At 43.8% G+C, this 26,370-nt stretch overlaps 2 protein-coding genes and 1 long non-coding RNA gene across 11 annotated transcripts; 1 reads left to right on the forward strand and 2 right to left on the reverse strand.

Annotated features, from left to right (window-relative positions):
• Nucleotides 1–104: 104 nt before the first annotated feature.
• Nucleotides 105–12,125, forward strand: LOC128877104 (liprin-alpha-2). 2 transcript variants are annotated; one of them, XM_054124122.1, is made up of 7 exons: nucleotides 105–713; nucleotides 1,078–1,489; nucleotides 2,532–2,723; nucleotides 3,621–3,763; nucleotides 3,947–4,111; nucleotides 4,191–4,348; nucleotides 11,987–12,125. In XM_054124122.1, the coding sequence occupies exons 1-6, from the start codon at nucleotides 316–318 to the stop codon at nucleotides 4,345–4,347; spliced, it is 1,467 nt and encodes a 488-aa protein (XP_053980097.1). In that variant the 5' UTR covers nucleotides 105–315; the 3' UTR covers nucleotide 4,348; nucleotides 11,987–12,125. The 2 variants fall into 2 exon arrangements, with proteins under 2 accessions (XP_053980097.1, XP_053980096.1); XM_054124121.1 differs by lacking the exon at nucleotides 11,987–12,125 and adding an exon at nucleotides 4,418–5,019 and having other exon boundaries at nucleotides 127–713.
• LOC128877109 (uncharacterized) lies at nucleotides 503–1,194 on the reverse strand. Its single transcript, XR_008457191.1, has 3 exons — nucleotides 1,057–1,194; nucleotides 738–956; nucleotides 503–641 (listed from the first exon to the last, which is right to left on the reverse strand). It is a non-coding gene; the product is annotated as an uncharacterized LOC128877109 (long non-coding RNA).
• LOC128877099 (apoptosis-resistant E3 ubiquitin protein ligase 1) lies at nucleotides 4,838–26,228 on the reverse strand. 8 transcript variants are annotated; one of them, XM_054124108.1, is made up of 16 exons: nucleotides 26,085–26,228; nucleotides 25,703–25,896; nucleotides 11,120–11,276; nucleotides 10,563–10,768; nucleotides 10,223–10,422; nucleotides 9,908–10,145; nucleotides 9,666–9,835; nucleotides 9,149–9,329; nucleotides 8,837–9,048; nucleotides 8,342–8,608; nucleotides 8,174–8,249; nucleotides 7,702–7,991; nucleotides 7,407–7,532; nucleotides 7,156–7,344; nucleotides 6,822–7,084; nucleotides 4,838–6,740 (listed from the first exon to the last, which is right to left on the reverse strand). In XM_054124108.1, the coding sequence occupies exons 2-16, from the start codon at nucleotides 25,878–25,880 to the stop codon at nucleotides 6,638–6,640; spliced, it is 2,856 nt and encodes a 951-aa protein (XP_053980083.1). In that variant the 5' UTR covers nucleotides 25,881–25,896; nucleotides 26,085–26,228; the 3' UTR covers nucleotides 4,838–6,637. The 8 variants fall into 8 exon arrangements, with proteins under 8 accessions (XP_053980083.1, XP_053980082.1, XP_053980089.1 ...); XM_054124107.1 differs by having other exon boundaries at nucleotides 25,958–26,205; XM_054124114.1 differs by lacking the exons at nucleotides 25,703–25,896; nucleotides 26,085–26,228 and adding exons at nucleotides 13,697–13,915; nucleotides 22,092–22,842.
• Nucleotides 26,229–26,370: the final 142 nt, after the last annotated feature.

A 26,370-nucleotide genomic window follows, 5' to 3' on the forward strand; every position in this document is an offset into this window, starting at 1 on the left:
AGATGGCGCATCGAATGCCGCAACAATATAATTATCGATATAAAGACTGACTAGCACATGAGATGAGATGCACTATTTAATAAAAAACAATATTACAAACGGTCTGCGTAACTTGTGTAGCAGAGATATATGTATGTAGTACAAGTATACGTATGTAGTAGAGCTGCAGATATGTATGTATCTATCGGTGTGTATGTGTAGTGTGTACGATTCGCAGCAGGAGACGTACGTGAAAGAGCGATTTGTTTTTGTTGTGCTGGGTACCGCAGTTGGTTTCGTTTCCATGACGAGGTCAAATAAACGTTTATCGCTTTTATGAAGAGCGTTTACTCGAGAATGCCGCAAGCGATGGCAGAAACTGCGATTTCGCCGAAAAGTCAATGTTCGAGAGACATCTCGATCTACAAGGAACAGTCCTGCCGGTTTTCCGTGGAAAAGAGGCTGGCACGATGCGTTCGACGTAAATTTCAAACATATTCCCAGCTTCCTGTACGATGTCACAGACCCAGCCCCTATTATCGTCCTCCGAGGACCTCCCTCAGCTTGGCTGGACTCGGGAATATTAATTATACAGCTTCCATAAACACTGGGAAAAGTTGTCCAGAGAATGGCTCGATGTTTCACGTGATCGGCACGCCTCCCTGCAAGAAGAGTTTATCCTTGATCGATCTCTCGCAGTCGGCAATGGAGCCGGAAAACCTCGGTGACCTTAGGTAAATAGCTTCTGTTTCACTAACCATCAATTCATTACGTAATCATATTTCGTAATATTTTGTTTTCTATAGATACATTTGCCATATAAAATGAACAGTTTATTTATGATGAAATATCTCGTTCAGCCCCTGTACTGACTCGAGAATCGCGCAGGAAAATCTGTCCACATCTAAGATAGACCATATTACCGACAGAGAAATCTTCGCCAATACGAATATATCTGTCCCAACAATCACATAATCCTAAAATCAATGTTTACCTATAAACTCGGTTACAATTTTCTGACAATGTTAATTCGATCATTTTTCATGATAATTTGATAATGTTTATTTGAAAACTGACCACAGTCTTTCGTTCGTTCAGATCTGACATTAGTTTATCGTTGGAGAAGCTCGAGGATGGCAACAAAGTTTACGCGGGAAACGACTCCCCGATTGGCGTGGGTGTCAAGACCTGGATAGAGAGTTGCGCGAGTCCGTCGTGGGAGTCCGAAGAGGGGGGCTCCCAGTTATTTCAAAATCCAAGAAAAGCAGCAAATCTGGTGTTCCACGTGCTCGTGTTGAACGCCTGGAGACGCAGACGCGAGGAAGTGGTCTTCCTTCGCGACACGATCGACGATCTAAGCAAGCAGATCAAACACCTCCATCTGCAGGTCGTCGTGCTGCGTCGGTTGATCGACACGGAGAACAATCGTGTCGGTAAACTGACTCACGAGGTTCACCATGTTAAGGGCCAACTGGAAGACACCAAGAAGGAAAGGGACTTGTTGAAATTGGTAAGCTTCGCAACGTTCCGTACAGTTGCACAGTCTGGTTAAAAATATCTTAACAAATATGTAGAATTGTGTCTTAATTCAATGCCATGCATACATGTATATTCTTATTCATTCCATGGGACAAACTGCCCAATCTCTCGAGGGACGAATTTCAAATGAATTTCTTTGCTACTAACAACGCTGTTGTTCAAATACAAACGTATCGTTTCACTTTCATATGGTATATGTTTTAATTCTAAAAGGTGTTGCCATTTTAAGTAATAGTAACTTTAATGTAAAACGCAAAACGTGTTAATGACCATGATCCTGAAGAGATAATGAAAATCGTTAATTACTCGTGTTATGAAATGGTAACGCGACAACAGACTACTAAATGCCAGCCTACATACATGTATACGTGGCTACATATAGCGTTTTCTGGCCGGCGAACACGAGAGTTCAATGACGTGAGAGATCTATCTAGGGGGATGACGATAGCGTAAGAGCTCGCGACTCATGTTTTGGGGCTATACGATAACTCGCTCGTCGAAACAATGGAATTTTTCGAATCGCGTTCCACGGATTACTCGACGACAGGCCTCGGACAATTTTCTCACTACATCTCACAATCTGTATTCCTCCCACGCAGAGCAATCTCATTATTTCACTTTTTTTCCCCAAGCACCATTTCAACACTCTGTCGTTTCATCAGCAACTTTGTCTTAATGTAAATCTATTCGAGCATAAAGCGTTAAAATTGTTGCTACAACGACCGAATTGTCTGAAAGAGCTTTCGTTGATTGCTCGATATACTACAACTACACCAAAGTGCGTCGCGTTACCGAGGCGTTAATTAGTATGCGCGCGGACACGCATACGCGAAACTGGCACGCGTCCAATGGCTAATTGTGAAACGAAAGAAGAAACCCGTATCGTATCGCGACAACCGTTGGTCGAAATAAATGAAACTGGGAATCTCGTTTTAGATACTTTTCGCTCTTTACATAGAAGCCATATAGGTGTGTAGTTTGTTTTTATTAATCTAGCTAGGATTCGGTTGTAGGAAAAGGACAAACTAACGGAGGAGCGAGATCACCTGAGCGAGATCTCTGAAGAAAGACTAGTCACAGCGGGAAACGTGCGCAACGAGCTGATAACTGCTCAAAGTCAGGTCCAGGCACTCGACGAGCAAATCTCGAGGGATCGAAAGAAGCTACTCAAGCTACGAGAAGATAAAAGAATACTTCTAGACAAGGCTAGCATTCGTTGAACGTGTAGATAATTCAGAGACTTTCTATCGATATTTCTGTTGGAGACGTTGACATGTACAGGATGTCCTATATGTATAAAATGTATGATTTAGAGTACCAAAGCGATGGGAATTGTTGCAATGTCTTGTGCAATACTGCGTTCGAATAGTTGGAAAACATTCTAGTAATGTTATTGAAGCGACCGTGACTTCAGATTATCTATTAACCCCCATAATCGCGAGATTCCATCCTGCAGCGGCTGCGGGAATTTATTCCACAGGATGACTCGTTGTTGTGCTCGTTGGAGACGAGTCTGCAAACAGGGTGAACCTCGATGCGGATTTCTATTGCCTTCTATGTATGAAACAGTGAGTCATCCTTCGCCCTTCTCGAGTTCCAGAGCAACGACCATCTCCAAAACCAGGATATTTCTAACATTTCTAATTCGGGCTAACCTATCTCCCTATTGTCCCTCTAAACTCTTCAACCTAAAAGGGTTAAAATATTCCTTCAATTAACATTTCGTTTTCCATTTTATTCCACGGCTGCCTATACACCAAGGCTATCGATTAGAACTTGATGCACTTGCCACGCGCACCAGGTAGGTCAACGTACCGAAGGTTGCAGTGCACGGTTGAGTCACGTCTTTCCTGCTTCATCGGTGACTCGATAACGTGCAATACTCCTTCCGTACCGAGAAAAAGGATCGATACTGCTCGACCTATTAACTTTCGTTTGTCGTGGAACGGTCACGAAGATTGCTATAACGCTCAAGTGTTCACGCGAACACGTGCTGTACATCTTGATGGAACTATGAAATATCGATCGCTGGGTTTCTGTAAATTATACTCTATGCAGACTATACTTTTGTGTACAATTTTAAAACGCAATTACGCTCTTAGTTGACAGCCAGCGAGGTTTTAGCCAAAGAACAGGAGACGAGAGCTGACAAAGCAGACTCTGCTGTGGAGGATTTGCAGTTGAGGCTCGCCAAGCAGATTACTCTTGTCGAGACCACGCAGCAACAGCTGCAACAATATATCGAGTAAGTGAATTGTAAGAACACTTAGAAAAAGCAACCGTTACAAGCCAAGTTTATCAACACTTTAATAAATACTTTTTTCTTGAAACTTTATGTCACGTAAACGTAACTCAATTTCTAAACATAAGAAGAGGTCGAGGTGTCTGACTAATTTGGTGTCCTAAAAGCATATCTGTTTATTCACAGAGAGCTGAAAGTCAAAGAAGGGGAGAAATCCACATTGGAGAAACGCTTGAGGTTTACCGAGGAAACGGGAAAGTCCCTACATTTGCGCACAGTCTTCCTGGAAGCGCAGCTCTCTGACCGTGAAGCAACCTTGCGGCGTACAGAGGAAGCTTGTCGTTCGCAGTTGTACGTTTGTTTTTAAATAACGGCCCTACAAGTGGTACAGTAGATGTTTCTATTATTACGATTGACATTAATGTTTCAGACAGGAATTGAACGAGCTAAGAGATCGTTTCATACGGCAATCTCAAGATAGCTGGTGGAGCAGTAGGATGTTGCAGATCGCTGGGAGCGTCGTTCGCGTGCCTGGGGCCATTCTGAGGACTTTGTTGTCGACTACGGGCCCAGCACTAACTTCTTAAAGTAATAATATACATATACGTGTACATAGTTATTACCTATCGATGTATATAAATACCTTTGATAATTTAGATGCACTGTTGCAATACAACTGCGCGCCAGGTGTTGAAGTTATCTTTGAAACGAAGAGTCTTTGTTATCGTTTGAGAAGTGGAACTTCGAGGTCGATGACGATGGTTGCATCGAGGATGCAAGACACGAGTCAAGGAGTTGGTCTCGCGTGATTGTGAGCAGTAACGTCCTAGAGGACTGGACAGTTTCGAGACATTCGTAAATTTACAGGCATTCTATAACCTCCAAATTATAATCCCTTTTATTTTTATATATTTTTTTTTACTCCATATACTTGTTAATACGTGAGATTTTGTGATAAGCATATAGTAGTCGGAAAAACTAGACAAAAGAGTATTTAACGATACACCGTGTATAACGATGAAACACTGAAACTATCTAACACGATTTCCCTGGGGATGGATGAAATAAATATAGATATCGTTTGCATTTTTTAATCTATATTTTACACTTTTTTGTCGCGTAACATGATAAACTGACAAAAATAAGGTACCGTTAGCATTCCTATGATAATAATCCAATCACCGAGAGTGATTCGTTAACGTTATAAAGCGAATAACAAATACATTTGCATAATCGATAGATATGTGTATATATATATACATACACACATATCCACACAGAATCGTGGTTACAGCGTGTTATACACAAGGTCTATCGTATACTACCTATATCTATATAGATTAAACAAACACAAACTACAGAATACGCAACAGAGAACGATATGCTCACGGTATATTATTTTTCTCAAAACACATTACGGATAGACCTTTACGATTAAATCTAAGTATAACCCACGTACGAGTGACACAAATACGACGTGTCTGATCACATTTCTCATTATTGTGTACTTAAGTACCAGATAAAATAATGATTTTTCATTTTCGTTTGTCAATAATATGTTGTCGTCGTCGTCGTCGTCGTCGTCGTCGTCGTCGTCGTCGTCGTCGTCGTCGTCGTCGTCCTTGCGGTGTGATGCCTCTCGTAATACTTGGCCGGTACAGTATGGGCTCTCTTTCTCACAAGATTTCAAATTTCAATGGAAGATTCGTTTATTTGTTATCACAAAATTGTTTCGTGCTCGAGCGCATCGTTAGGTGTGTAGCAACTCTTTCGTAGCTAGTCGACCTATATCCTTCGTCGCGAACGTTAATTTGCGAGAACGAATAAGGGTTGCTCTACTATACTCGATACTCGAGAAGAAACTCTGCCTCGACAACTGTAACGAAAAATTAAAGGGAGAAAACAGAAAAACAACTCAGTGCCGGTTAATTCAGGGTATCATTGAGTATCACACTACGTATACGCACTAATTAACAAATCTCGAGAACGATATTACGTCTACAGAGAAGCCTAAAGCTATCGTCCTTCGTTTTTGGTTCGTATTACATATTGCACGAGTATTTCTTTTAGTATGTAATTAATTACATCCTTGAGTATTTATGTTACTCCCTGGTATTAGCTTCATAGCGCGACGATTCATGAATACTTCCGAGTACGAATGAGAAGAGTTGTAACCATTCTCTCACAAGAGCATCGCGGAATAAAGTAAATGGAGGTATTGTTTAATAAGACTAATACTTTTGAATTCGATTTTTTCTAAACGAAAGGAAATCTATTAGACTACACCCCTATTTAGTTTATTCTTCCTTTGTACGAGTGAAGAGTTACCAAGCTTCGCAACGAATATGCTATCCTCGTCTATTTTAGCGACTACAAAAAAAGAAAAAAAGAAAAAAGAAAGAAAAAAAAAGAAATAAATTGCACGGACCTGCGTCGGTGAACCACGAATCTCGTGGCTCGAGGAACGCCCTCGTCTACCGTTCGTGTGTAATAAAATTGACAATACTTTAAACTACAACAAACATTCGATACGATCAATTGAGCAATGCAGATGTTCCGTTAAAATTGCTCTTCCGTATCGCTGTTATAAAAAGGTCGCCACGAACCAGTAAAAATACCAATATATCGTCGTGTTTGTATCCTGAAGGATCGTGGATTGTTCATTGATAGTCTCTCAGCGAAACGCAAAAAGGATAATTTTCAAATATGACGGCGGTTCGCGTATAAAAATGTGCGATCGAGTGTCGTTTCTTTTCCCGCGAAAGGGGGGATTGAACTATGTTACTAAGACGGGCGAAAATCGATAAATAAATAGCGGTTCGATAACCATAATGATCGGTTAAGACTAGAAACGATTGGATGTTGAATCTCTTCTTCTTAAATCATACCGAAACCCTCGGTACCCTCGCTGATCGCTAGCAGTAATGCTCGTTCGAAGTGATCGTAACACTCGTAATCGGGTAAGCAGAGTTGATTGAAGCTGCAAAGGACAAACAAGAAAAGATAATTATCGTGGATCGAGTAACGATGTTAGTCGAGCAATTAAAGTATCGGATCGTACCAAGTGTGCGCTGTAGGCAAGTTAGCAAAAGTCGGTGCAGCTGTAATTTGAAATCGTGGACTCAGCTGTTGAAATCCACCGGGTGGTAATTGGGAGCAACCAGTGGTGAATTGTAGTAATCGGGCCATTTCCTCCTGAGTGAAGTTACTAACCGCGGTCCAAAACCAGTCCAGAACACGAAGGAACTCTGGGGAACTTCCGTTAGCTATGTGATGGGCGCGTAGATCTGCCACACTGTATTCTCCGGTTCCACACAACAGTAGCTGGAAAGAGATTCAGATGTGTAAATATCAGCAGACCTTTTACAATTGAAAAGCGTATAAAGTGTCGGTACTTCGAGTTCGTTCTCGTCGAATATGCCTAAAAGATTGTCAGGAATGAGCTCGTTCAGGCCGCGCAGAAAGTGCTCCACCTCGTTCCTGATGGAACTGGCGAGCCTGTGTTGCGCGAGCGCATCCAAATAACGTAATTTCGTGTCGTTGGTTACACGAACCTTGCTCCCTCCAGGAATCAGCTCGGCTACCTGTAACCATAAAGAGACAAACAAAGGGCTAGGTTCGGCCTCAACAGAACATCCAGACGTACCTTTAATAATTGACCGTCTTTATCGTACTCCTCCTCGACAAAATACAGTTCCATTTCCTCCACGTCGTTCTCAAGAATATATTTTATTTTGCTCAGATACAAATCGGGGTCGTCCTGCTCGAAATACTGCTCGCGGTCAATGAAATCGAGAAACAGCAGATTAAAATTTACGTTGAACGCGATACAGAGCAGCGTCTCCTCAACTATATAATCGCTTAAACATTAATTCAATGGATATATAATTTAGTCTGCATAGTTTGGAAGACGCTGATTCAGTTTATAGAAACTGTTGTACCTTGTAATGCACTCTGAGGCCGATGATTTGGGCAAGGAAGGATCTGGTGAACCTTGCGCGCACTAATTGTCGATAGGAACCGCCTAGAGCGGATTCGTAAAGGCATTTGCCGACTATGCGACCCGCAAACTCGTAATGTTTCAACTTGAGATGCGTAGGCCGTTTGTTGTTAGGATGTACCAAGGCCTGTGGTGATTCTCCGAAACACGCAAACAACCCGTTACCAGGGTCGAACAACGAGGCGCAAATCAATTCGAACCATTCTCGTCTCACGCCCCCCCAATCGACACCTAAATACATTTACCTGATTAAGTTAGATTAGAATACTTTCGATCTACAATGATACATGAGATCTATCTGGCTTCTGGAACTGCACATTAAACTCTATTAAATTGATATTATTTGATGGAATTGTGTTTTGTTTTGTTTTATAACAACGGTTATATAACAATACGTAGAAAGACTCTGGTACCTTGTTCGCCTTGGAAGGTGATCTCGAAATTTCTACACCAGTCGCTCACAGAAAATCCTTTCGTGGTTTTCATAGACTCGAGAACAGAAAAATAATGCAACGTAAATATATTAGGATCCAACGTGTGTTTGCTAAGCCAACATTGACTTTTGTTTTTCACTAATTTACCGATTCCAGAAGTTTGTCCCGTTGCACTTTCATCGATAGCTTTTCGTGGTAATGCTTCTGATGATGCTTTCGCACCTCGTGATAAAAGAAATCCTGCTTGTCTGCGAATGTTTCGCTTCCACCTATGTTTTTCAAAAGAAACAACGTAAATGTAGCGGCTATTATGTCCCGATAGAGAGAGATTAATTCAACGGGCGGCTGACATCCATCATCGATAGAAAATGAGTCGTAACCGTCGTACTGATTATTCGAACAATCAAAATGGAACTGAAAGACAGATCGTTTATTGTTATTGCAGCTCAACGGCGACGGAACTTGAAGCGTAGAAGGGCAAAATTCTTATTTACATAGAGATGTTGGTTGATGCGCAACCACATAGCTGTACAGAAAAAAGATAAACATTGTATAAAAACTGTTAAACTCGACAAGTGTTTGGCGTTTGAAATTTTGCCCATCTCTGCATTCAAACAGATCGCACGAGCTCGTCGAGCTTACCTTGGTCGAGGGACAAAGCCTGAAAGTAACGAGTCTTTTGGGTATAATTCTCAGTAAATACTCTTTGATCGTAAGCTGCTTAGGCGAAATGAAGCAGAAAACTTTCTTCGGCTTCGAGAACTTTTCGCCCTGCATACCCAACAATTTCGCAGCGTAACAAATGTCTGGGTCCTTCGAGGCCACGTTACTGTGTACCATTCTCGCAACATCACCTATGCCAATCGTAAGAATCGAACGTGGAATGAAAATAGAGTTGGGAATTTATGAAAAATAGAGATTGATAATAACGTAGAATAGGGGAGGAGCACGTACTCTCGAGTACAATGATGTCGAAATCACCGTTGTGCAACTGGAGCCCAGCTAAACTAACCGTCGCGTGGTAGCAGCCACCCTTGGGGAAGCTGACCTTCAAACGAACTCTCTGATTCGGTGAGTCGTAGTCCAGCTGTATGCTACAATTGGTGACTGCAGATTTATCCGACGCGCTACCGATCTGCATTCGAAAGGAATCGATAAAGGACCGAGGTGCAACGATAAAATGTTGCCACCTTTACATCTTAATGTAAATGTAATACAAGTAAAAATGTCTGAATGTAAATGTAAATATCGAGTTGGCTGAAAAGTCCATGTCGATTTTTGATAGGTGGTCTAAATATATCGGTACCTAGGTACCGCTTCGAATGTTTCTTAAAAATTGCCACGGACTCGTAGACAATCCGATAGAAAGGAAAAGTTAGACCGTCATCACGCCGACGCCGAGAAACGCTCCGGCCAACATTCTCTCTACTTTGAAACAACCCTGATACCAATTCTCCAATTCCCTGCTTGCCTGATTAATGTTAACTTGATAGCCTTCCGTGGGTTTGTCAGCAGGCCCAAAGACACACAGATTGTCGTACTCGTCCCTAGGCTCTATCGTCATGCTGTGCGCGATCCCAGCTGTGCAAACGACCGTGGAGCTCTGTCGTACGAAGACGGTCTTGTTTGGATCCGGGGGACCTGCGATAAATGAAACACGGCCGTAGGATGTCCGGGTTTGTCGCGATTAGACATGTTGTCGCGAACACGTACCAGGAAGGAAGTTCTTTAAAAACGGGCTGCCGTGAACATGACACGAACCGATAAGCACGGCTATCCGATATTGTCCAGCGTGGCGTACCGTGAACTTGACCACCGCGGTGTTTGCAGCCAGAGGATCGGTTCCACCCAATTCAATCAGGGTGGCTACTCTACGCGAACCCTCTGTCACCTCGATTATCAAGTTGTCCTTGTCGCAGATAGGATAGGGCTGGCCGTTGCGCTGATAAAACTGTTGGTAAAACCGCGTTGAAATATTCCGTGGAAAAAGGTAAAGTTCAAAGTTTGAATAATAAAGAAAAATGGTACCTTGACGGTGAACGTCATTGTTTCCCCAACGAGCTGTGGCTCGTCCCATTCAAAGTGAACGCGGCAATTGCTCGGTAGTAAATATTTTCCAGTCACGTATTGGAGAAGGGAATGTTTTGCTTCTGGTGCTAGAGCGGGCTGCGTCATAGCAGCCAGGGTCACTAACCCTGCCACCGACACGGAAACTACCAGCATTCCACCTGACGGGACATAGCACGAACAAACTATCACTCCTATAGTCCTAACTCGAAGGCTCTCGATTAATAGGCAGGCGTGTCCCTCTCGTGTTAACGATCCAGTCAACGGAATAGATGACGAATAAATTTCATGGAAAACTTACCCCATGTCCAAGCGTCTTGGTGCTGGCTGTTTTTTACAACGGCGCTCCACAGATCGGCCTTGAGGGTTTCTAAATCCTCCTTCGAAGTGGGCAACGTCTGTCTGGCCTGGGTCCATCGTTGAAGATCCTTGCCAAGTGCTGCCCGTGCCGCATTATCCTCCATCCAGTACACGTCCTCCAGAGACATCACTTCCATCTGCATCAGCCTGACGAAACAAACGCAGATCCACCTTTACTAGCAAAACGACGGTTACTTGTCGTTTATAACCTGTTCGTAGCCTCTATGCTTATCAAAGAAATTTGTCCAAATTAAACGATAGCTTTCACGTTTCCATATCAATTTTTTATTATAAATATCCTGTATAGCTGTACATGCAAGTTCAAAGTTTATTCACGTACATATTCACAATGAAAGATTTCATTGGAAATGTTACGCATACCATTTAATGTCGACAAATGTGTTGAATAGATATTAGATATTAGATATATGTACGTAGAGGGGGTACGAATAGTTATGGGAGCGACTGTATGTCATTGTTTAGATTTACTTTGCTCACTTTTGGTAATAGCTGTGCAGGCCATGGTCTATCAGCCACTGGCGTAAAACGAGCCTCTGTTGCAGCAAACGTGCGGCGCGTTGTAAACGTTCCTCGTCCTGCGCTGGCAGTTCCGGTAACGCCTCGACCTCGCCGCAGCTCGCGAGGGTAGAGATGCCTGAAAAATTACAGTTCTTTTTCATTCTTCGACTGTAACAATGCGCACGCTTCAACGAGACAATCTGCTACTATTACACGTATTCTATCGTAAGGAAAACAAGTTGATTTTCCTTCAATTTCAAATTAGCAGATCTTCCCCTTGAATGACGTCGACATTGAGAGACTGAGATAAATTTAGTTATCATTTTTTTTCTAATTAATTTGCTGTTAGAAATGGAGCGATAGGCCGGTGGGGTGGAGTGTGTGTGTGTGTGTGTGGGGTATCTGTCGCAGAAAACGGAAAGCGTATTGCAGATAAATCCCGAATCTTGGCGTCCGCTTTCGCTGCCTCGTCATTCGTGACGAACCGTTGCGTCGAGAACTCCACGCGCCATTCAGAACTCAGAATGCGCTATACGTCGTTTCTCCTGCTGTGCATTTCCGAGTGCATCGGTGCTGTGCTCGCGATATGCACCGTGACCAAACACGAACGAGGTGAGGTGAATTTTTGTCCAATTTATCTACTGGTCTACTGCAACCGAGGCTGGACTCGAGTAGTGTGCGTGTTTAAGGGTACAGCCGACCACGAGAAAAGTATCTTTAAATCTAGTTCAACTTGCGCAACGTCGACTAAATAAATTAAACAAACTGCTCGTCGCGATAGAGTATAATCGGTAGATGCATAAAACCTCCAATCTACCCGTAAACCCCTATTTCATTTCTGTACAGGGCTTGGCGATCGCATCCAGTGCTCCAACGTCACCTTGGAGACGGTTCTAAAGCAAACATCAACCGACGCCTCCGTTATAATGATCTTCGACTCCAACATGCGATACGTTCCCGCTCGAGCTTTCGTCAAGTACGAGAGCAGCCTGCAGTCCTTGAACATCCACAAATGCGAAATTCGCGACATCCATGCGAATGGTTTCCAGCGACTGGTTAACTTGAAGAAGCTCAGCCTGCCCAATAACAACATTACGCAAGTAAAGGTGGAATGGTTCAAGGATCTGGTGTATCTGGAACAGCTAGATCTGTCCTTCAATCGGATCGTCGTACTCGAGCCAGCGATTTTCTCCACGCTACTGCTCCTCAAGCGTCTCGACGTCAGAGAGAATCGTCTGAGTTGCTTGGAGGCTTCAGCGTTGCCAGGAGGCATCGATAAGGTCTACTTATTCGGGAACCCTTTGACTTTCAAGTGCAGAGGAAAGGTAGGAAATGCGCGATTCAGATATATATAAGGAGACAAAGTCTCCTTCCCAAAAACAATACTCGAGATCCAATCCTGACGATTCGATAGATTTCTCGAGACATTAACTAGCATCCTATTTAGGAGAAGTTTGCATGTTGGAAGATGCAACACTTGTTTCGATCGGTACCATTCGAACGCTATTATTTCATTTAGACGAATTACTCGGATACACATACCGAGTACTTGTAGTTGCGTATAACGACTGGCTGTATGCTAAACTGCTAAAATAACGTTAAAAGTTTCATCTGGTTATTGCAAAAGGGTTCGACAGACGGGATGGAGTTATTAATCGCAATCGTTGGAAACGATATACACCTTTGTATACACCTTTTACGTATCGATTTCTGACCTACAGCTAACTCTGTGGATGCGGGATCATGGCGTGAGCTACAAGAGCCAGCACACCGAGAAGGAGACGTGGTTGGACAAGCTGCTTTGGCACTGCGCCATGGACGACGCGGTCGTCGCCGAATCGGAAACCCTGATGAAAGAATGCGTTATCCTGAATTTATTCGGTCAGCTTCGAACAGGCCTGACCACTGCGGAATCCTATCCCCTGTCCATAGGGAGACACTGCGGACACAGCAGGTCTCTTTTAAACGATTGCATAGCCGAGGAGGCTCGGAGACATCAGATGTTTACGAATGGATACATGATCAAACAGCTCCTTCTACATTTGCATGCCGCCAAATCGGTCCGTTGAGAAAGCTTCCAAATTTCTAATCAACCTTTTTTCTAGTTTGCTCGAAATGCTACGGTTCGATCAGCACTTTCTAGAAGCTTGGCCAATTATAAATAAAAGCTTGCGTTATTTTATTATCTTATATTCGAACGGAACTTTGTCCAAGAGTCGATAAAACAAGTCGAAATGGTTAATGCCGCGACTTGTCGTTGGCCCAACAAATAGTGCGATACCGAAAAGTATACATTTAAAAATGTACAAAATGTTTAAATAAAATGTTCTCCTTTTAATATCGTTGCGTAAAAGCAGTAGTTTAACCGTATGCTTCCGATTAAACATATCTTTTCGATCCTGGCGCTTCCTTCGTTCGTCCGTATGGATTGCTACTAGTACTAGCTCTACTTGCCGTAGGACGACTTTCATCAGCCGTTCTCATTGTCAGCTGACCGTGCGAAAGCAGCGTCAAGCTTGTTTTTAAAGTAGTTTCACGACGGCTGTGTTTACTTACCGGAAGAAGCGCTGCCGCTGGGCCGCAGCGACATGCCAATGGACGATATCTCGTCGGCAAAGAAATCTTTGTCGCGTTGTCCATCCCGACAGCCTCGATTTTTGTCCGGCATAATTCCTCCACGTTTGTGTCCTGGTTCGTCAACTTTTACCGTCTAATCAACCATTCACATTCTTTTCACCGTCTCGTTCATCGCTTCCTCGTCACTTTCGTCTCAATCTTTCGTCCAAACGTCAAGAAATTTAAAGCCCCGTACACACAATTCACCTTGATATTTACGAGATTATGAAAAGGACGCCTAACGTCGCGTAACCGATAGATCGCGATCAAAATATTTCGGGCAAAGAGTAACTCGCGAGGAATCTGTAAACTGCGAGTTTTATACATTTACATATGTTGTCACGACAGACGTACAGGATATAGTTGCAACATGTTGTAAATGCTAAAAATTCAAGGCTAGCATTACATCTATAATAGGAAACTGAATACACGCGGCAACAATCGCTGCGTAATTCTGCTCGACTCTGCTGCTACGCGCCAACCGATTGTCAGTCGAGATGAACACAAATATGCGAACAACGAAGGTACTTGCGCCTCTGTTTTTCGTCTCGACAGCCGATGATACTATCGTATGTATCAGCCGATGTTTTGTTAAAGAGAAAATGAACGTTTTACGAGAAGGCGTGCATACGCGTATGTTGTGTATAATACGTGGTCGTGTGTACGAGAGGAAACAAAGGGGAGGTTAGAGCGACGCGAAGCATTAATCACGCTCTCGAAGACGAACAATGGGGAATTGTGGTTGCTAACGAAATTTCATTAATTTCAATTATTGCTCGAGCCCCAGCTGGGGAAACACAGAGCGCGGTGGGGAGAGGTCGCAGGCGAGTACACGGGTCTAAAGATGACCTTGCTTGTTCGCCACGACGAATAGTTACGTCCTTTACGTGTGTTATCTTTTATTGGCATCGGTCGCGGTCGCGGTCGCGGTTGGTTCCAGAGACTAGCTGTTTTACGTGGCCTCACCTTGGAGTCTCGTCATTTTTACTTTACCCCGTTATATGTACAGTGAGTGCAGCGGGACCAAAAATACAACGCAATGGCCGATAAACACAGCGAGATGACCGATAGTAGTTTAGAGTTGCTAGTTTAGATCCTAATCGCTTCGTACAAGTTGAAACTGTATGCTTTCGGATCAAAGGTTACCTCGACCTCGAGGTTGCAGTCAGCGCGTTATTATATGGATCTATTATTGCATGTCACTGGTATGTATGCGCAAGACTGTCGATTTATAACAAGCAAGCCTGTGTAGGTTCATAGACCAATAGGTACAATAGGATTATTGTAAAGTGTTAAATAGAGAAAAAATAGCACGATAGGGTGGCCCACTTTCGAATTTCAGGAGCTACACGAGGAGCGAATATTTTCAAACATTTTTCACGCAAACCAACAAAGTCAGCTACGCTTTCCGACTTTACGAATATCCAAAGCGAGAACGATCGTTCGGCTTAGCGTAGTTTCGCTGTAAACCGGAAACTTTCGACCCGAGGGACTTTCGGTATCGGCAAGTTTGAGAATTAAGCTTATCGAGGCGGGCAAAGCTACAAGAAGGGAGGAGAAAAGTTTCGATAGCGATATTCGCTGTATTAGCTTTGGCCTGTGCTGACCCAGATACACGACCCCGGCCGTTTCGGCTGAAGAGATTGATGCCGGTTTTCGACGATTCCCATCCTCGTCCTCGTATCACGGCTCCTTTTAGGCCGTCGATTAACCGCACCAATTAAACGCTCACGGATCGATATTCGCGGCTCGACGCCGACGATCTAATCAACGACGCCGATACGCGTTACTATGAATTAAACGTTCCCGAAAGCGGGTCAAGAGTCCACTCGAGGTCGAACCGGGGTTATCGCACTCGTGTTCTCCGCGCTCATCTCGTTTCCCGTGTGCAATTTATCGCCGTGTACCGTCCAACGATAGAAAAACCGACCACACAGGACGAAACAGAACGTATGGGCCATCGCGAGTTGAAGCTATTAATCGATACCTGCCGCGTTGCGAGCATTTCATCTAGAGAGAATCTATATCTTCATAGATAGAGAAAACAGGGATATTCTAACGCAATAATCTATGCAACGTAAGAATTTCAATTTCAATTTCAATTTCAAACCTGTAATTGGTATCTAGTATGTATTCTGGCGTCCAGCGAATCAAGCAAATATCCGGAATAATGGGTGGATATATCGTGGTGGGAAATGTTGCTGACAGTTGGAGATTCGATCCGACCGACACACGTTAGCGGCTTTGTTGCTCGCTTCTCGATAACCGATATAATTTCGAGGCCCCGCCGTGGCGTTATCGGCGTTATCGGCGTTATCGGCGTTATCGGTATTTGGGATATCCGGAGACGCGGAGATTATCGACTCGATCGGAGCCGATTACAGATCGAAATCAAGGTGAACAGGAGGTCGAACGATTCGACTAACAAGGAATCAAGCGAAAGATGAAAGGGGATGACGATGCTGGAGGCTGAGATTTAACTGTTGGATACAGTTCGTAGCTTTCGTGTCTATCAAAGAAAACTGTCTAAATTGAACGATATATTGGATATTTTCAAACAAACTTTATTCATCGACATATTAATAACGAAACATTTATTTGAAAATATTAAACCTTTTCTTTAATCTAAACAGATTTCTTTAATAGACATAGAAGCTACGAATATTTATGGTATAAATACCGTATATGTATTTACCATCTGATAATTGAAGACTAATCTATGAACGATGATTACTAATCGATTCTCTCTGCAACAGTCAATGACCCCCAGGAACCTTATACCTGGACTTTACACCAGTTGTCGACAAGCTATGACCCGCGGTTCAACCGCTGACCCGCGCGACCACTAACCCGTCACCTGTGCAAATGGTACCAGACCATTTCTTATCACAAATGCAATATTCTATAGTTACGTGATCTATTATTTGATCGTTGCCAAGTAACCAAACGTTCAAGTATAAGAAAGCCACCGTGCGAATAGTCACGCGGCTGGATAAAGCGTTAAGATTTCGATACATACAAGGAGCCAATGAACACGATAGTTAGGAACAGACTCGACCGTATTCGAGGTAAAAAGAAAAGTGACGGATTTCAGCCGCTGCAGGACTCGAGGGATAAGCGTTCCATTAGCGATTCTCGTCCAAGCCCTCGAGGAGACGCTGGAACATTTCAAAGTAAAAAGGAGGATGTTCTCTCTCTCTCTCTCTTTCGGACCTTCCTCTTCGGTTCAGTTTGTTCGTTTTTTGGACAACTGGTGACTACCAACCAGAGAGAAATACGGCATAGCACAATGAAAGAATCAACCGCGAAGCACGGCGACCTCGCGTTGGACTCTTGACCTTTTCGAACGGATATCCTTCACTTGGTGCTAACGATCCTTTCGGTGCCGAGAGAGGCAACGGGGTGGCGAACGAAGAGGTGCAGGAGGCCAGGCAAAACCAGGGCATACGTATGTCATACATTCTCATGATTATGCATGAGAGGGTTGCCGGTATTACCAAGCTGGGACAGATCGATTCCGCGTTTTCCGTGCACGCCTTTGTGTCTAGCCTTGTGCCTGCCGACATATACCTATAACGCGAGGAATTTACAACGTTTCGCCCCTAGGCCAACCGTTTCAACCGTTTCAACCGTTTCGCGTATCGCGCCGGGCTCGTGACAGAATTTTGCTGCAAAACCATACTCGCAGAGCTTTTCTGCCAACATAGAATTCCTCGTCGAAAAGAACGTCAAGTAGTGAAATATGGATCGAAAGACTTGTAGACTCTGTACACATGTATACAAACATCAAACTTATCATTTAATTCAAAGAAATTTGTTCGATAGATATATCTAGAGGGTAAATTTTAGAGGTACATAGATGTATATTTGAAACCGGTGCGGTGCGGCGGTGGTGATCGCGGTTCCCTCTCGCAAACGGCCAACCAAACAGGAGGTGACCCTGGTGACGCGGTCCGAATGAAAAGAATTTTCGAGGACCCTCCGGGATTAACTCTGCACGGCGACGATGAAAAGACGCGAGACCGTGAACGCGTTTCGCGAAGAATGCCCGATTGTTTTCGGGCTAATTAAAGTCTCAGCGGAAGCCCCGAGGCGAAACCGCGCCATACAGGATGACTCTTACCAAACTCGCCAATTGTCTTTCGAGTTTCTGGCCCACCGCGTTCGAATAACAATTTTACTTCGTCTGCTATCAAATACACCTACGTTGCGTTGTTTGTTGTAAACTTTAGTAATAAGCGTTCTTACGTGTAAGGGTCGAGTCGAGGGAACACAAACATTTTTATCGAGAGACTTTAGAATTGTACAATATTGGATTATAATATCAAATAGTACTACTCGTAATATCTACCTCGCGAAATCGAAATACCGAATCTTTTGGACGTTCATAATTTATAAACAAATCGTACACGTCTTGTTCCCGTCTCCGCGAGAATCGAATTCCGTTGCCTAATGTTTGTATCTCGCTGCAAGTTCGAAGCAGGGACCAGGTCGCTGGAAATACACACCCGGAACATCGGGAAATTCGCGCGATTGTGGGATGATTAATGGGCTCGTGTCGCGGTAGAATGTAATTGGTGTCTGTGCGTCGCACGGTCGCGCGAACGATAACGTCGTTGAATTCGAGCTACTTTATAGCGAGCTTGGATTATATTTGCATAATCCCCGAAACCATGAAATAATCCTGCAAGATTTATATATATATATATATATATATACGTGTATATTTCTTTTTTCCAAGGAATATACTGGACGTAATCGATAGTCGCGCGATTCCAGAATGCACAGCAAAGAACCGTTGACGAGTACAAGGGATGGTTATCAACAAGTGTCGCGTTTCCTCTGCTCGAGACATAATAGATCGTTTGTGATTAATTCTATCTACTGGGCTGGAAATTTGCCCTAGTGCTTTGTGGAAATTTGGCAATTGTACATTTTTTCTTTACAATAAACAAATCGATCGAATCGCTGTCGATCGTCCCTGCAGTCGATCCACGCGAGTTCTCGTCGAGAGCGACGGATACACGGCCGAATCTTCGTCTCCGAATCGGATTTAATTAGCAATTCTCTGTAGTGTGTAATCAAGGGCAGCGGAATGGTTTCCAACCGTTTCAAGTTGATCCCATCCCAGTGAGGCTTTCCGCGCGCGCGATTTCGTTCACGTTTCCCTATAGCTAGAGACCGTTATTGGTGACGAACGCGTTAGCAGGAATTAACGTGGGCTCGGTAATTCTTTCGACATTGGACTCGTTCGCGCAACGATAATTAAATATCGAGGAAATCTTGGCTTGCGCGTTTCGTAAAATCAAACTTCTCGTGGTCAGACGAGGCTGGCTATTTACTTGAGAGGGCTAGTCTTTGTACGTAGTTTCGAGGGGCTCTTGAACGAATCGTCCGAGATGCGGTAGTAGAATTCTTATCGTTAGTTTGTTTCGATATTATCGACAGCTCGAGTACTTGGGCTATTTAGAAAGAGTGCGTTTAGCAGACAAAAATCAACTCGAGCCAGCGATTTGGCTCGACAACATTTGTCCTAAAACGAAAGGTTAAGGCCAGCCACAGGAGGATCGATACTTTTCCCTCGAACAGCGTTCGCGCGCGTTACCACTTACACGCAACATCTACTTCCGGGAAATCGATTTCCCGTCGCGTGGTATCGACACGCGTACCGATCGATGCGTACATATTTACCAAATGACCGAGAAAGTACGTTGTCTCGCGTTCGAAATCGCTATCGTTTCGTCTCACGCGATACATCGAATGATTCACAACGAGCTTGCGCCGTCGTTTGCGTTTCGAGCTCGTTCTGAAATCCTTCGTCGAGGAGTTGGATCGCTTTGACGTTTGATAGCCTGAAAAATCGCCTACCTTTTCTCGATCTACGATACTTGTTGGAGATTTAGTCGAAACTTTTGAAACATTACGTAAATCTTAATCGAGATAACGTACTATTATATCGTAAAGTACAAAAACTCTTTCCTTTTTGTTTGCATATGTACGATCCAAGTTTTACGACCATGTACACGCGCCGAGAACCGAAGAAAGAAGCACATGCATTTCTAGTTGGAAGGTTGTCGTTGATATTCTCGGGAGTAAAAGTCGCCAGATCGCCTGGAGCACTGCGAATGCATCCTATCCTGCATTGCGGCACTTTAACGCGAGTCTCGGATCGTCGGCCGGTCGGATACGAGGAAAAAGTTTTCACGGTAACGCGTTTTATCTTTTACCGGATCGACGTCGAGGTCGAGACGCTACCACCAGACCTCCGGATCGCATCGTCTGGCTGGTTTTCAGTTATTTTATTTTATTTACTCTGGTCCCTTCCACTAACAATAAGCTTCCACGCCCCCCACTTGTATCATACAGCGTTCGTTACCTTTCTACGTATAATACTTCAACTATTTCTATACAGTATCTAACGATATCAATTAAAAGCAACGTGTTCCCGTTCCGATACGTTCACTTTGGCGTTAATTGTCGCGGTAGTTGCTTGTTTATAGCTCAAAGTACCCGCGACAAACAACAAGGAACCTCAAAGAATCTAAATCTCTTTCGTCTCGAGCATCGTTGCCATCGCAACTTGTTAGACATTTATCCAGTCGTAATGAAATATTACATGGTTCAACGAGCGCTAGAATCTTCCAAGTTGAGAAAGTTGGCGGGGCCTCGGTGACGTCAACGTCTTCTTTTCTACGCGACTCGTTCTGTGACCTCTCCTCTCCGCGAAAGTAGCAAGTTTAGCGCTGGTGGCGAAACTCGCTGGGCATCCCGACAATCAGACATCGAGTACAGTTTAGAAATTCAAATAGAACCGACGCCGAACGAACCCGAACCCCCGAACCCCTGCAGAAGCTCCTCTCGAGACGAGCCCTCAGACCGTGTTACTTCCCTCTCGGGGAACTTGAACTGCATAGTTCAACTTTTGGCTCGATCGAGTGATTTCGTTCCATGGGGTGCATCGTGAATCAACGATCAGCGGTTTCCAAGGAAATCGATGCTCGCGTTGGATTACACGTTTTAGTTTAATTAGCCATTCCAAGGGTTGAGAATAATGCGTAGTAAGTCAGTGATACGGCAGAATCTCATCAAAGTTACGGAGGGCTAGAAAATCCTGGACTCAGCTATGGGGCTCGACTACAAAGTACCGAGCTCAGCTATTAGAAGCTAAAGGCTACTGGACTCGGCAACGAGTTTATACGTGTATATGTATACGTATATATGTTCTTTATATCGTATATATATATATATATATATATATACGAGCTTCTACTGTACTAGCAAAATTGTTGCGAGAGCGTTCGAGGATTCTCGTGACGGTCAGTAATTAAAAAGTCAAGTTCGCGTGCGAGGACGAGCAGATTTTCAAAGCGATGCGAAATTATATGTATGTACAGCTATACGTTATCGTGACAACGGCTGGTATAGTGATCGTAAACTATTATCAACGAATGTACACCTTCGATAAACCGATCCGCCAAGGTTTACACGTTCGCAGTATCGATGCAAACATAACGAATCCGAGTGGAGACCTCAGAGGTAGACCGATCATCGGCGAACATCGCGTCGAATGTAAATTGTACGTCGAGAGGGTGGTCGAGAGGGTTGAGAGCACGGTTAATTAGAAACGTAATTCGATGTTCTCCGAACGAATAAGCCCATGCATAGCGGCCGAGTGCAAACAAGCTTGCACGAGACGATTGTTTGTCAACTTTCAACTGCCGCGCTCATTTTACGTAACATTGTTACGGCAGCGATGTAATGGATTACGCTACAGCCTGTACAGCGGGCCAATGAGACCCAAACTGATCAACAAACAAATGGTAAGAAGAAAGTACCGTAGACGGTATTGAAACAAACGAGTAACAAACGTTACGAGACTGTTACAACTGGATTCTGGATGTTTATACAGTTATGGCAAATGATAATCTGGACAAGTGTATGAGAATGCGTACAAATTCAAACAGAAAAATATACATCTCACGATATATACTTTCTCTTACATTAGTTTTCAATTCTTTTTCTGTACCTGTGAAAATATGATTTTGCATAAACATCCGTATATACGTATGAAGGTAAAATATCAGGTATAGATAAACATAAATATACAATAAATATTAGAATTTAGCTAGCAACAAGTTTACGAGGAAACTTGATCCCCCTCGTCGTTGGAAAGGACACGAAACTCAGGTTCGAAGGGCTCGAGCAGCGCAACTAGCGAATATCACTTGTACCTGTATCTGTACCTGTACCTGTACCTGTACCTGTACCTGTACCTGGGGCCAGTTTCGGCGGAACGCCGCGCCGCGGAGGATAACCCAAGAAACAGTGCACTTACGGGTTCGTCTTTCATCGACTTTTTGTCTCGTCAGCTGAGAAGAAGACCGCCGTGGGATCGTGGCAGCTGGAACTTTGCAACGAAAAATCGCCTCGACGGTGTTCGAGGCGCGATTTTAACTCGTTCTCGCGGATTTTAAACGATAAATCAACCCTTGTCGCTTCGAGGCCAGAGAAACACCGCTTACAGGATACAATTGCGACGATCTCTACGATTTCTTGTACGCGGTTACGGTAACGGAGAGTATTAGAAGGTTTCGAAAGGAGGTCGAAGGTGACTAATTGGAAATCCAGGTGGCAGAGGACCAGGAAAGCTCGCTCGGATTACAGAAGATCCGGGGAATGGCGTGAAGAGGGAGGAAGGAGAAAGCGTGTTTTAGGAATCGAAAAACGCCTAGCCTATACACGATACGACACGTCTACTAAGGACCGAGCCGAGTGTGTCAGAGGCTCCGCGGACGCTCGAGCGTCTCGTTTATGTTTACGTCTACGTTTACGTTTACGTTTACGGTTTCACCGTTTGCGGGCTCTGGCCCGTTTGTCTCGTGGATCGCGTGCACACGCATAATGCTCGCGTCGTTTCGCGACAAACAAACAATCTCGCGAAAATGATATTGGCACGGGGTACCGTGTACCCACGCGTCCCCGTCGGCCAGAGGCGCCTCGACGCCCGTTAACCGAGACCGGATACGACTCGAACGCCGACGATCCGCTCGCGCGGACTCACGCTAGACGACTGGATGCGATACGATTACGCCATTACGCTGCCAGTGCCACCCCTCTGGCTGCCGTTTCTTCCTTCCTGCTCCCACCAGCTGCCCGCAACCAAGACTACGCAACCCCCACGAACCGCGTCCTTCGCGTCTTCCAACCCCTTTCTCGCGCCTCTTCTTCCAAAGGGGACATCTATCCCCAAACGCCGCGGCGCGGTCTTTCGTCTCGCCACCAATCCCTTTTCGCTTGATTTTTATGCGATCTAGCTGTAGACTGTAGATGGTGATCGCGATTAGAACGAGGAACGGCTGTGTCACAGATAACGACACCCCGATGGATCACGTGCTTAAGGTTAATCCGGGCTGCAGGGAAATCAAGGATCGATGCAGAAACTGTATGCAAACGGTAGACTCCCTTTGGACTCGTTTCGAGCACCCTGAGATTGCTGCTGACGTTGCTTAGATAATGGGGAAATATTAGTTTGGTAGGCTAACAGGGACACGTGTTAGAAATCACTTTATCGGTCTCGTAAAACTTAGCAAACGTGTCTCTCGTTCGTAGTACAGATTACAGAGTAGTACAGAGGCTGATTAAATTATTAACGATGCCAGTAAACATATCGGACAATAATACTGTGATTCTTCGAGATAAATCATAGGTTTCGTTCCAAGGAAATTTGCGCGCCAGGAAAACGAAGAATCGATGCAGTTTCTGCATCGAAACGGTGGATTCTCTCTGGGGTCGTTTGAAGCACCGTCGCTTTAACGACGCGCAAAATGAACGGTATTACCCTACGTAATGTCTTTGAACATTAACGGTATCGTTCTTTGAGTTACTCTTTCGGATTCTGTTGGCGGGAAATCTGCACGCTACGAGACAATCGAGAATAGTTGGATACTATGACGAACCCTCTCTACGTCGGCGTCGCGTACTTCAAACCTTTCATTATCTATTATTCAGATTCCCACCATTATAGGCATATCAATTATTATGTAAATAGAAATCCAACAACGATTCTAACAAATCACATACGTAAATATTACATGATACATGTACTAATTGTGTGAAAATAACAAATTTATATAATTAACTTTAATTATTATACATGCCTAAACGCTAATACCAGTCGATCAAATATTAATCCAACGACTACTGCCTAGTAAGTTTTAGCATAGCATTCGCCTTGATTCGAAGAAAATAAATCTAGACACGATTCTTCTCGAATTTATCTCGCGTTATTCTATCTCGAGTACTGTTCCGAGACCGTTATCCACGTAATTGTTCGAAACATCTATCTACAGGATCAAAGTGGGGACGCTCGAGGATACTCTGTATTAGAGTGAAATATGAAATGCATCGAGAGGATAGATTCTCTGATGGGTTCACGGCTCGTACCAAGGACGAGGATTCTTCAACGAACTCGCGATACGTCCAATTGTCGATAACATTGGCCAAGTAACGGTTCGTTGGTACGCGATACACGCGAGATCATTAATTTAATAATACGGCTCGAAAGACATTTCTTCGAGTGGGGCTCCGCAAATGGATTCAACCCACTCGTTTCGACCTAAAATTCTATGCCCAGAAAGTTTTCCAATAATTGCGCCGCCCTTGCCACCGAATCGAGACCAAAGTGCTCTCGTTCGCGTTGGACGCCTTCGATATACAGGCTGTTACAGCAAAGCTGCTACCATCGAGCAATAAATCAAGCAATTGACGAGTCTTTGTTCGTCATTAAAAGCAACAAAGATACTTCTTTCAAAGATCTTACTTTAGGATAATTTAAATACTTTGACAAATCTCATTGATTTTTACAACAACTTTTACGATACAACACATGCTTGAATTTTTTTTTTATCAGATACAATATTATAGTAATGAAAATACCTCGTACGATTGAACAAAAAGAGAAAAAGAGAAAAAGAGAAAAAGAGAAAACAAGAAAAAAAAAGAAAAAACGCCAATGATGTTGAAATCACGGAACGTATAACAAACTCGCAATCGAAAGGAAAAGGTGATTAGCCAGTGATTGTCGCGGTAGGAAATTGTAGTATGGACAAAGGGAGCGCAGTGTCATTTTGGCCGACGAGTTTGGCACGTCGTGGGACGTTTATTATTCAGCAGAGAGGGTATCGGCCAATTAGGGTTCTACCGTTTATTGGTGACCGTTGCACGATACTTTCGGCCAACACACATCTACGGACAGGGCCGAAAAACCGGCGTGTCCGTGTGCACGCAAACGTTTGCGCACGCTCTCTAAAGGGGTGACCAGGACACGAGCATCCTTCTACATCCGATGGACCAAATGCAAACAACGCTTTGTGACATTGCCGCAGCTGGGGAACCTCTATCTATCCCATCCAAGACTGTATTCAACTATCCTAACGCCTACGACGACAATCAAACTACACAATTACAATTCTTTCTGAAGAATTTACATTTATCAAATAGAATAAACAATTCTGACAACATGTTAACCAGGTTCCTCTGCGTTCTAATTTTATTCTTCTGATCTTGATATCTTAGGAGCAGTTACGTAAACTTCGGTGTTTCATTGACAACGAAATTGTTCGAAACGAGTAGCTAATGTCAAAGTACACTGTATTTAATTAGTCTGGTAATCTTTGCTCCCACCAAACCAGCTAAGATAATCTGTCTACGAAACCCTTGGAACTGCGATGCAGCTACCCGTTTCGATTCTTTTCCATCTTGTGCCAACGCATCGCTGTCGAGTTATTATTCTCCAACAGCATGTTATACGTACAACTTTATCGAAATGTATTTGTTAAATTCAATTAAACTTCAAGTTTTGTGCACCCCTTTGTGTTTACATTGAAATCCCCTTAGCCTCGCCAAAACAGCACAGCGTTAACACATCGCTCGATTATAGATTCTGACCTTGTTCTCTGAAGAGTGGTCGGTATTGTTTGAGGCCGATTTCAGCAAGCCACTGATCAGCCTCGGTCAGATCTCCGTTGTTTCCATTTCCGGTGGCAAGCATCAGAAGTTTGCCAAGGGACAGGACCATAGAAAGAGCCAGGAACACTCCCGACAACACGGTCGACCATCGTGCCATTTCCTGATGGTTGCATCTTCAACACAAAGTGCCATAAATGTTTTCTATTGCAACACGCGACCTTTCTACATACATACATATAATTCACTGTTAACAGGTTATGTGTCGGTGTTTGAGGTTATGTTGCCGTGATGTTTGTAAACAAAACTGTGTCGTAGAACGTAGCTAGGCAATAGGTTACGGTATATATTAATACGGCTTTACCACATTTTCATACGGCTAATCACTGCCACGTAACGCAATTGATAATCTTGCGCAGTTTTATGGAGTAAGAACATGCGTGTGAAGAACTCGCGGGTCCCTTACCGCCTTACCCATTACCATTCTCCTCTTACTTTTAACGTTATCGTGTCAGTTTGACAGAAACTATCAGCGCTATTAACCTTGACAATTGGAACTAAATCTTAATATCTGTGCCGCCATCCGTGGTAAAACGCCCAAGTTCCTACTGAACAATAGTTCCCACTGTTACTGCTAGATAGCGCCATCG

This window comes from Hylaeus volcanicus, chromosome 5 (assembly GCF_026283585.1).
Source record: "Hylaeus volcanicus isolate JK05 chromosome 5, UHH_iyHylVolc1.0_haploid, whole genome shotgun sequence".
NCBI lineage: Eukaryota > Metazoa > Arthropoda > Insecta > Hymenoptera > Colletidae > Hylaeus > Hylaeus volcanicus.